The 12,344-nt window shown below is 37.3% G+C and overlaps 1 protein-coding gene and 1 non-coding gene across 3 annotated transcripts in view; both read left to right on the forward strand.

The window, feature by feature from the left end:
- Nucleotides 1-12,344, forward strand: part of LOC122445271 (phosphatidylinositol 4,5-bisphosphate 3-kinase catalytic subunit beta isoform) — a 180,161-nt gene that overhangs the window by 97,076 nt on the left and 70,741 nt on the right. For both annotated transcript variants that reach the window (XM_043474268.1, XM_043474269.1), the window contains exons 6-8: nucleotides 688-867; nucleotides 3,309-3,479; nucleotides 4,410-4,487. In XM_043474268.1, coding sequence (XP_043330203.1) covers nucleotides 688-867; nucleotides 3,309-3,479; nucleotides 4,410-4,487 — 429 coding nt within the window. The remainder of the gene's footprint in view (nucleotides 1-687; nucleotides 868-3,308; nucleotides 3,480-4,409; nucleotides 4,488-12,344) is intronic.
- LOC122445721 lies at nucleotides 898-1,004 on the forward strand. Its single transcript, XR_006270666.1, has one exon. It is a non-coding gene; the product is annotated as a U6 spliceosomal RNA (small nuclear RNA).

Here is a 12,344-nt window from a genome sequence, read left to right on the forward strand (position 1 = left end):
ATTTGAATAAGTATCCATTCAGTCTCCCTTTATTCTACATGCCATGTATTCAGCTAAATGAAATGTATCTATCGTATCTCCTTAGTCTCCGTTTCTTCTGGCTACATATTTCCCAGAGATTAAACCAAAAAGTTTTGGATCACATATAATAATAAATTTTGAAGTTATTAAATCATTTTGGCAGGTCACATAGAGTTGATCGCTTTTTATTTAGGCTGTTATTCCTTGAAAAATACCCTATACCATGATTTATTACCAACACTATTTCATAATTGAATAAACATTCATGTGACCATCAAAAAACAGGAATGGCAAAATTTCAGAGTAAAGTACGTTTGGTAACCATCATACATTATTCCCTCCCTGCCCAGTTCTGTAAAGTCCTTATTTGGCCATTTCAGCATCACTGCTGATTACCAGCATTGGGAACCAGCATGTGGGGATACTATAGTAAACATGAGATGAATTGTAACAAAATATTCATTTAGGTTAAAAAATGATTTTCCAAATTGGTAGGAGTGAAAAAAATGTACTGAAACATTAAATGTATAGGATGTATATGTGTAAGCATTGTGTCTCATTGGATATAATGTAGTATAAATAATACTACTAATAAGTACAAATGTAAAGAGTGATATTTTCACTGTAAATATAAAGTTGCTTTCTTTTTTCTACCCTTCTTTTTAGGATGTGTTTAGTTTTCAGGTATCTCCTAATATGAATCCTATCAAAATAAATGAATTGGCAATCCAAAAACGTCTGACTATTCATGGGAAAGAAGATGAGGTTAGCCCTTATGACTATGTGTTGCAAGTCAGTGGGAGAGTAGAATATGTGTTTGGTGATCACCCACTAATTCAGTTCCAGGTATGTGTTTTAACTCAGTTTACCATTTATGTGCTCGCTTTGGCAGCACATATACTAAAATTGGAACGATACAGAGAAGATTAGCATGGCCCCTGCGCAAGGATGACACGCAAATTTGTGAAGCCTTCCATATTTTTGAAACTGGAGCCCATTATACAGACTGAAGTAAGCCAGAAAGATAAAGACTAATACATATATATGGAATTTAAAAAGATGGTAATGATAACCCTATATGCAAAACAGAAAAAGAGACACAGATGTACAGAACAGACTTTTAGAAAAACTCTGTGGGAGAAAGTGAGGGTGGGATGTTCAGAGAGAACAGCGTTGCAACAGTATTATCAAGGGTGAAACAGATCACCAGCCCAGGTTGGATACATGAGACAAGTGCTCAGGGCTGGTGCACTGGGAAGACCCAGAAGGATGGGATGGAGAGGGAGGTGGGAGGGGGGATCGGGATGGGGAACACATGTAAATCCATGGCTGATTGATGTCAATGTATGGCAAAAACCACTACAATATTGTAAAGTGATTAGCCTCCAACTAATAATAATAATAAAAGGAAAACAAAATAAAGTTCAGACGATTAAAAAATATATATCAATACAAAAAAAAAAACTGTCCGTTTACCATTTATGAATTCTTTGAGTGGATGTTTTATGCAGAGCATTCAGGTGCCTCAGATTATTTTCAGAGTATAGTGGAGTTTAAGATACATGTAGTGAGACATCCCTCCCCCAGCCATAAGGTTCGCTATTTAAAGAGGAGAATCCTGATTTTGCCTTCAAGGAACGTGAAGATATTTTTGTTGAAATTACATTTGCAGACTGAAAATAGTTGTTACATAAAGAATAATAGACCGTGACAGAGGTAAATAGTAATTGAATTTTTTTTTTCTTAGTAATTGAATTTTAGAAAAGTATTTGATTACTCTTATTTGTGATTTTTGGTGTTTGTATGAAGCAAAAGGGATAATGGCCTGCCAATTATTAAGTGATGTCTGTTTTGAGAAGGAGCTCTGATTTATTAGCCAGGTAACAGGGCATTTTATATCTCCCTTCTCTTTTTATCAGATATTTAGTGTAGCCTTTAGTTCTTGGTTTTTTAGGTAGAAAATCTTACAGCAGTTATAACCTTCATGCACAGCTTTTGCATCTGTGGCATTCTGACAGTTTGAACTCTAACCCTGAGAGGGAGAAGATGAAAAGTGCTTGGTGGTAACATAAAAGTGTTGACTTCTCTTCGTGTTCTGCCATCTTTTAAGTAGCCTTCTGCTTCTTCAATACTTTTTAAAAAAAACCTTAGCAAGGGGAAAGTATCTTGTTTTGCCCAAACTGGAATTTGTTATTACAAAGAAAATTAAAGGCATGTGTGCTTTTTTTTTTTTTGTGCAAGGTCGTGTGAGAAAGAAAATATACAATATAGGCTAAGGATTTTGAAAGAAATGGAATGATACATCTTTCATAGTGAAAAGTTTTTGAATGAATATATTTATCATAGTATCGTGTTAACTCCCACTTGTAGGCCATTCTTTTTAATATCAGAAATGTATTTTCAGTGGTTCTGAATTGAATGCAGTATACTGTATACTTTATACTGTATAAAGTGAATTACACTTTATATCTGTATAGGAAATTTATTCTGGTGAGGAATGCACTGTATTTTTATTCATTTTGTTAGAATCATTGGTATTGTAAGCAACCACCCTTTTTCTTATATGCCTCTGGAGAGTTATTTTGGTTTCATGGAAATGAAACAGAGTATCACACTTGGATAGCCAGTAGGTTTTTGATGGAGAGACAGTAATGGTTGCCTTGAGGCTTGTGCTAATAAGGTACCATGTCCACCTCAGGGATCCATGGAAAGCTGGCCACCTCAGGACTTTAAAAAAATGGCTACTTGTGTACTGCATATTCAGCTTTTTTGACTTACTGGCCAGAGCTTGCACTGTAGCATCACAGTCTATGATGATCAAGTTCTGCCCCTGGAAAAGTGGGCCAGTTGGTCATCCTGTCAAGTGTGGAGTGCAGAAAAGAGAAAAAAAACAAAACAACATATATACTGTGTCACATATTTCTCTAAGGTTTAGCAAACAAAAAAAAAATCAGTCAGGTGGATTTAAATCCAGGTCTTAGAGATGCTAGATGTGTAACTTAGCCTTTCGTTTTAAGTTCTTTAATCTATTAAAGGGGGGAAATCTGTCTTCTAGAGTTAAGAAGATTAGTTCTGACATAGAAGAAGTATCTAGTTTAGTTCTTAGATATTTAAGTGTTCACTTAATGATAGCTATTTTATGTTGTTATTTTAATTTCTCGTATTTTTGACATTGAGTTTAATACAGACTTTCAACATTATTCTTATGTTGTTCAGCTTAATTTTATTTTTCTCTTGATTTAAGTTTTGTTTGAAAATCCTTGCCTTACTCTCCCTTGCCACTGTAGTATATCCGGAACTGTGTAATGAACAGAACATTACCCCATTTTATACTTGTGGAATGTTGCAAGATCAAGAAGCTGTATGAACAGGAAATGATTGCCATAGAGGCTGCCATAAATCGAAATTCATCTAACCTTCCTCTTCCTTTACCACCAAAGAAAACTCGGATTATTTCTGTAAGTTTCACATATGAACTTTTGGTGACCTTAAAAACCATGTGATTTTTTTGTTGTTGCTGTTGTCAGGTTTTATGCTTAAGCCTGCCACACATAGTCTTTGCTCAGTTCTCCTATGGAAACTAATTCATGTTTTGCTAAAGACTCATCACCATTTATTTATAGTAATTTTTTTAAGCTACTATTATTTTTCCTTACTCAAGCTACATATGATTCTAAATAGGTCATTTATGTTTTTGATTATCTTTAGGTGCTAAAGAAAAAATGCCCTCAAGTTGAGTATATTTCGAGATTAGAGCTAAACATGAGACTTCAGAGAGCAAGCTGAGGCATTCTAGTAGAAAAGTTAGGTGTGCTGAGATAGCTGATTTTCTGGTGTATCTCATTTGTATTAGCTTATAATAGTGTTTTGGTGTAATTTGTCTGTTTTCCTCTTCTTGAACTTTTAGACTTTAAATGTAACAAAGACATTTCTTCTAGAATATAATATTTTTATAAAGCAGACCTTAAGTTTTTGTTCATTGGAATACTTAACAGTTTTTAAATAGTTCTTCCGTCTTAAGAAAAACCATTCCTTGATAATTAAGATAATTAAGATTCCTGTATATTAATTTGTATAGTCAATTTTTTATTTATCCAAAGCTTTTAATACCATTTGTTTATGGTGTTTAGTGAATTTTGTAGCAGTATTGTTTTGCCTTGAGAAGTAAGTGCTAGTGGTTGTGATGCTTAATTTAATATATGTGGTTTTCAGTTGTTAGTTCAGAGTTGTATTTTTATTATTTTGCCAGTGCACATGTGAGCTGATAGGCAGTTTCATTGTTAGCCTCAAATTTTCATTTCTTCATTAAGTATTAAGAAATGAGTAATTAAATGAATTCTTAATTAAAATTAAACATTAATACCCTGTATTTTTTCATTTTTTAACAGCATGTTTGGGAAAATAACAACCCTTTCCAAATTGTCTTGGTTAAGGGAAATAAACTTAACACAGAAGAAACTGTAAAAGTGAGTACTTGTTTAGATTTTAATTTGTCTTCTGCCCTGTTATTTAAATAATTCACTAATATGCTCAGTTAATGACACATTGGAGACTACATTTTATCCATTTTGGTCAGTTACAGGATATAGAATATGGCAATTTATTATAGAACAATTATAAATTTTTGTTCCAAAATATTCTTTGCATAGTTGGAAATATACTGGATAGATTGACATTTCCCCAGTGTATGTTATGGAAAAGAAATTGATTTAGATCAAGAATTCAGCAAGTGAAAGTTAAGCCAAAACTGTAGGTCACATGTTTCTGTGCAGGCTTATTCTTCTTTCTCAGTTTTGGTCAGAGCTTCACTCAGCCTCTTTTAGGCGCCACCCCGACCCCGGCCTCCCCCCCACACACCCCTCCCCCCCTTTTTTTTTCCTTTTAAACTTGCTGAACAGACAGAAAATGTAATACCATTCCTGAAATAAAATAGATGACTACATTGTAGACCACAACTTGTTAACACATGGGGATTTATTGCACCACCCTTACAATTAAGTAAAGACTTAACAAGGCATTTTGCTTCAAAGTGTAAAGCATGCATTTTCCTCTATTTTGCTTGGCAGGAAATGAAGTGAATAGTTTTGTGATCCAAGAAAGAGATTCGGTTAGTTTGAGACGTTTGCTGGCATGAGGATGTATTCAGGAGTACCTTGCCAAAGATTACCAATGGCTTGTTTTTCTAAGTGGACATTAAAGATTCTTTGGGTAGCTGTCATTAAAATAAAGGTGTTTTCTCTTATATTATTAGCTAGATTTTAATTTTTAATGAATACACTTAAGACCAACTAACCTTGTTTTCTATTTTAATGGTAATTTAATTTTTCCCTTGAATTTAAATTTTCCTTCTTAAACTTTTCCAGTTGTAAAAGTATAACATGATTATTGCAGCAGTTAAAAAAAGTCCAAATATGATTTAAGAAAGAAGTTGCTGATCTCTCCTCCTCATCTCTTTACTATCACATGGGATTCAAGGTCATTGAGCCTTGAGTGACCTCCATGTTTATACAAATATATGTAAACTTATGTTTGTGTTTATTTTATTGATCGGTTGATTTGTTAAAGAAAAGGGATGATGTTATATATATTAAGCTATAATTTGATTTCTTCATTTTATATCTTGGATGGTTCTCTGGATTATTAAATATTCAGTAGAGTTCCTTGGATATTACTTTCCTAAGGTTAGAAGTCATACATAGGCAAATATACCCTTATATATACCCAATATACCTATATATATGGAGTGTTTTTTTAAACATATATGTATCATATTGCTCAGTGATTTTGTATGAATCCATGTATAGTTTGCATTCTAAAAATGGGAATTACTACTTATTCTTCCCATTTGATTATTGTTATTGTTAGGTTATTGTTATTCATTAGCTATTTAATTCTTTTCTAGTTATTGTTTCTCTAAAGCCTTTCATCCTTACTCAGTTTCTTCCTAAAGAAGACGAAAGAAGCATTTACTATATTTCTTTACTTTTCTTGAGCATTATGCTTTATTTTTGTCTTTGACAGATTACTTGTGAGTAACACTTTATTTCTATAGGTTTTACCAACTTCCATCAGCTATTCCAAGCTGGATTGATTTTATTGTTTGTGGTCATATATTTTTAGGACTAGTGCACTTAATATAGTATTTCAAGTACCCTCTCCCTCCCCACTCCATCTACTTCTCTGGTTCTCCCTCCTCTACCCTTTTTCTCTTTTCAGAGAGAGATTACATAGTTGAATTGAAGTAAATTAATGCAATTATGACATCACTTTCTTGTAGGTACATCTCATTTTTTTTAAATTGTTGTTCAGATTAGGAGTTCCAGTATAATGTTGAAGAGAAATCTGGAGGGGAAAAAAAAAAGATTAGGGGTAGATGGGGAGCAGGGAACTTCTTTCTTTCCAGACTTTTCTTTTCTTGATGTACTGACTAGGACCTTCAGGGTGATACTAAATAAAAATGATGGGAGCAAACATCAGTCAGGATTCTTGCAAGAAAAATGATGATAGGGTGTTTGTGTGTGTGTATGTGTGTATATATATATGCATACACACAGACATTTATTTATTTTTAAGTTTTGACTGTGCTTGATCTTTGTTGCTGCAAGGGCTTTCTCTAGTTGCTTCAAGCAGAGGCTGTTCTCTAGTTATGGTTTGCAGGCTTCTTTTGTTGCAGTGCACAGATTCTAGGGCCTGTGGGCTTCTGTAATAGTGGCACATGTGGAATCTTCCTGGGCCAGGGATGGACCCATGTCCCCTGCATTTGCAGGCAGATTCTTAACCACTGAACCACCAAGAAAGTCCACCACACCTAGATTTATTTAAGGAGTCAGCTCATTTAATCATGGAGTTAAGATCCACAATCTGTGAAGTTTGTTTGCAAACTGAAAACCAGAAGACCCGATAGTTTAGTTCCAGTCTGAGTCTGTTCGTATTTCGTCACTCAGTCATGTCTGATTCTACAGCCCACCAGGCTCTTCTGTCCATGGGGTTTCCCAAGCCACAGTACTGGAGCATGTTGCCATTTCCTCATCTAGCGGATCTTCCAGGCCCAGGGACTGAAAGGGCATTTCTTGTATCCCCTCATTTGCAGGTTGGTTCTTTACCACTAGTGCCACCTGGAATGCCTGAGAAACAGGAGGCACCTATGGTGTAGTTCCTGTGGGAGTTCTATATGCTCAAGACCCAGGAAAAGCTGATGTTAGTCAGGCAAGAATTCTCTCTTACTCTCTCAGGAGGGCCAATCTTTTTGTTCTATTCATTCCTTCCACTGAGTGGATTAGAGCCACCTACTCTAAGGACAAAAGAACTGTAAAAAAAGATCTTCACGGCTCAGATAATCACGATGGTGTGATCACTCACCTAGAGCTAGACATCCTGGAACGTGAAGTCACGTGGGCCTTAGAAAGCATCACTACGAACAAAGCTAGTGGATGTGATGGAATTCCAGCTATTTCAAATCCTGAAAGACGATGCTGTGAAAGTGCTGCGCTCAGTATGCCAGCAAACTTGGAAAACTCAGCTGTGGTCACAGGACTGGAACAGGTCAGTTTTCATTCCAATCCCAAAGAAAGGCAATGCCAAAGAATGCTCAAACTACCACACAATTGCACTCATCTCACACGCTAGTAAAGTAATGCTCAAAATTCTCCAGGCCAGGCTTCAGCATCACATGAACCGTGAACTTCCAGATGTTCAAGCTGGTTTTAGAAAAGGCAGAGGAACCAGAGATCAAATTGAAATTGCCAACATCCGCTGGATCATCGAAAAAGCAAGAGAGTTCCAGAAAAACATCTATTTCTGCTTTATTGACTATGCCAAAGCCTTTGTGTGGATTGCAATAAACTGGAAAATTCTGAAAGAGATGGGCATACCAGACCACCTGACCTGGCTCTTGAGAAACCTGTATGCAGGTCAGGAAGCAACAGTTAGAACTGGACGTGGAACAACAGAATGGTTCCAAATAGGAAAAGGAGTATATCAAGGCTATATATTGTCACCCTGCTTATTTAACTTATATGCAGAATACGTCATGAGAAACGCTGGGCTGAAAGAAGCACAAGCTGGAATCAAGATTGCCAGGAGAAATATCAGTAACCTCAGGTATGCAGATGATACCACCCTTATGGCAGAAAGTGAAGAGGAACTAAAAAGCCTCTTGATGAAAGTGAAAGAGGAGAGTGAAAAAGTTGGCTTAAAGCTCAACATTCAGAAAACTAAGATCATGGCATCTGGTCATGCCATGTGATCATGCCATCACTTCATGGGAAATAGATGGGGAGACAGTGGAAACAGTGTTAGACTTTACTTTTTTGGGCTCCAGAATCACTGCAGATGGTGATTGCAGCCATGAAATTAAAAGACGCTTACTCCTTGGAAGGAAAGTTATGACCAATCTAGATAGCATATTAAAAAGCAGAGACATTACTTTGCCAACAAAGATCCATGTAGTCAAGGCTATGGTTTTTCCAGTGGTCATTTATGGATGTGAGAGTTGGACTGTGAAGAAAGCTGAGTGCCAAAGAATTGATGCTTTTGAAGTGTGGTGTTGGAGAAGACTCTTGAGAGTCCCTTGGACTGCAAGGAGATCCAACCAGTCCATCCTGAAGGAGACCAGTCCTGGGTGTTCATTGGAAGGACTGATGCTGAAGCTGAAACTCCAATACTTTGGCTATCTGATGTGAAGAGTTGACTCATTGGAAAAAACCCTGATGCTGGGAGGGATGGGGGCAGGAGGAGAACGGGATGACAGAGGACGAGATGGCTGGATGGCATCACTGACTCGATGGACATGAGTTTGAGTAAACTCCGGGAGTTTGTGATGGACAGGGAGGCCTGGCATGCTGCGATTCATGGGGTCGCAAAGAATCCGACACGACTGAGCGACTGAGCTGAACTGAACTCTAAGGAAGGTAATCTGCTTTAGTCAGTCTACCATTTAAATGTTAATCTTATGAAAAAGAAAACACTGTCACAGAAATAACCAGAATATCTGGACACCCCAAGATCCAGTCAATGGATAAATGAAATTAATAACATCACAGTACATGTTTCTGTTTTGTTCTTTTTACCAAAAACCATTTTACCAAAAACCATTTAGTCTTTCAGCTTTAAGTTTAATATTACCTGTAGGTTTTTCACACATGCCCTTTATTCAAGAAATTCTCTTCTTGTTTTACTTAGCTGAGAGTTTTTATCCTGAAAGGGATAGAATAAGTTTCACTTTGTTCAGTGCCTTTTCTGTATTTATTTAGATGATTTTGTAGCTTTTATATTTTAGTCTATTAATTGGATTTCCTTTTCTTTTTTTTTTAAATTAATTACTCTTTTTGATTGTGCTCAATCTTCCTTGCTGCATGGGCTTTTCTTTAATTGTAAGCGAGGGCTTCCAGTTGCAGTGTGCTGGCTTCTCATTGCCTTGACTTCTCTTGTTGCGGAGCACTGGCTCCAAGGCACGCAGGCTTCTGTAGTGGCAGCATGTGAGCTCAGTAGGTGTGGCTCTCCAGCTCTAAGAGTACAGGCTGAATGGTTGTGGCACAAGGGCTTTGTTGCTTCCTTGCAAGTGGGATCTTCCCAGATCACGGATCAAACCTGCGTTTCCTACATTGGCAGGCAGATTCTTTACCACTAAGCCACCAGGGAAGCCCCAATTTGATTGATTTTCAAAAGTTTTATGCACTACATGTTGAAGATGTAGTAGCCTTTTATATGTTGCTGATATTGACTTATTAATATTTTGGTATGCATTTTTATGTCTGTGCTCATGGGGAATATTGGTCTGTACTTTCCATGTAATATCTTCTCTGATTTTAAAGTTGGGTTAATGTTAACCTTATAAATTGGGTTGAGAAGCCTTTCCCTCCTCAGTTTTCTGAACAAGTTTAAGTAGGATTGGTATTGTTTCTTCCGTATTTGGTAGAATTTACTCCAAGCACCTGAACATAGAGTTTTTTTAGTGGGAATGTTTTTAATTAGAAATTTAGTTTCTTTATTGGATAGATAGATAGTCATAATTTCTGTTTCTTTTGTGTCAGCTTTGATTATTTTTGTCTTTTGAAGAATTTAAGTTGATAAATTTATTGGCATTAACTTCATTATAGCACCTTAAATTAGTTTTTTGTTGCTGTGTAACAAATTAACACAAACCTAGCAGCTTAAAACAACACATATTTGTTAGTTCATATTTGTTCAGAGGTCTGGGCATGGTGTGGCTGGATTTTCTGTTTATGATCTTACAGGGTTGAAATCCAGATGTTAATTGGGCTACATTACTTACTAAAGCTCTTGGGAAGAATCTGCTTCCAAGATGATTCAAGTTATTGGCCAAACTCAGTTCCTTGCAGTTATAGGAGTGAGGTTCTCATTTCTTTGATGGCTTTTGGCTGGGAATTGCTCTCAGAATCTTCCAGGTTCTTGTTCTTGGCTCTATTTTCAATACTTGAAACAGAGTATTTCTCAAGCGTTAAATCCTTTTCTGGCTTTGAATATCCTGCCAGAAGAATCTGGTCCCTTTAAGGGCTCACCAATGGGTCAGGCCCATGAAGGATAATCTCCCTCCCTTTTTGTTTTGTTTGGGCATGCTATGTGGCATGTGAAGCCTTAATTCCCCAACCAGGGATTGAACCTGCACTCCCTGCAGTGGAAGCACAGAACCTTAACTATAGGATTGCCAGAGAAGTCCCTCCCTTTCTTAAAGTCACCTGTGTCTTATAGTAAAACCTAATCATGGGAGTGAAATCCATTGTAATCACAGTCCCAGAGAACTTATGATTCTGTGGAGTCTATGATGAAATCCTAGGTGTTCAGTGAAGATTCATTACTCTGCCTGGCTGGCACTTGACTGTCTTTCATTGTGAAAGCGCTTAGAATTCTGTAGTGTAGAGCTTACTGGCCGATCTTTTACCAGCCTTGTGGTATTTCCCTTTTCATATGTCCATCTTGATATTCAGCAGAATCCTGAAATCAGTGATGCTCAAAATCTAGAAGGTGTTACTTGTGTAGACAGAGAGCTCAGATTGCCCTCTAATTATACCACCATTTGGAAGGGTTTCTTCTGAGTCTTAAAAAAGAGAGTGGGAATCTCCCCATTTTTGGCCTCTCTTTGTTTTCTATTCTCATTTGCCGCAGTCTCCCTAGAAGTCCTGAGGCAGCAGTAGCAGAGCGCTAGTGGTAACAGAACAGCAGTGGTTGCTAAAAATGCAGAGTTGAACCTCCCTCTTTGATTAGAGGAGTTGTCCTCCTAAGGGAAATGGCGAATATCATGATCCCTGCTCGCCTGTGCCTCCCCCAACCCCAACCCCCCACTCTGCTGCCTTCTCTGTTCAGAATTGTTGTAGGAAATGTGGGTGAATGAAGCCTCAGTTTTCTCGCTGGGTGACAATAAAAGGGGGGCCTTAGGCAGCCACAAAATATACTTGGATGATTTCAGACTGGGATGAGCTCAGAAAACTTCTAGGTTTAAAACTTCTAGGTTTAAAACTTCTAGGTTTATTCCTGAGCTGTACGTATATGGATCAGAGTCACAACTGCCTTTATACTTTGAGAACTGTGGCATAAACCATCACCAGTGTCTCAGACTAGTCACTGTATTATGGTGCACACACAGGACAGTTCCAGATAGCCCTACAAAGAATTTGAAAACTGAACTGGTATTGGAACCACAACTCAGAGAAGGTTTGTTGAAACTTGCAGCTTGAAACTAACTATTGTCTCCTAAAACAAATCATTAGCAGTCTCTATAGAATATAAATAAAACCCAGAGACTTATAATAATCAAAATGTATAGGATAGGACTTCCTGGGTGGTCCAATGGAGAAGAATCTGCCTGCCAATGCAGGGACATGGGTTCAGTCCCTGGTCTGGGAAAATTCCACAGGCAGCTAAGCCGGTGCACCACGACTCCTGAGCCCAGCCCCCTAGAGCCCGTGCTCCACAATGAGAGAGGCCCCCACAAGGAGAAGCTCCTGCGCCACAACTAGAAAAAGTCCCTGAGCAGCAACAAAGACCCAGTGCTGCCAAAATAAATAAATTTTTAAAATTTGCAGGGTACAATTCAGAACTGGCTTAAAAAGAACCAGGAAAATCTCAAGCCCTATGGACTATGAGAATCAACAGACAGCAGTGCTGAGATAACATGAATGTTGGAAATATTCACAAAGATGTTAAAGAAATTATTATAAAAATGCTCCAGCAACTAAGGGCAAAACAAACACAATGGAAAATAATTGGAAAAAATGAGAAAGTCTTAGCCACAATACACAGTTGTACTTCAGTATCTGCAGGGGTTTGCTTCCAGGACTCTTGGAGGAAGTTCAAATTACTATATA

This window comes from Cervus canadensis, chromosome 7, assembly GCF_019320065.1.
Source record: "Cervus canadensis isolate Bull #8, Minnesota chromosome 7, ASM1932006v1, whole genome shotgun sequence".
NCBI lineage: Eukaryota > Metazoa > Chordata > Mammalia > Artiodactyla > Cervidae > Cervus > Cervus canadensis.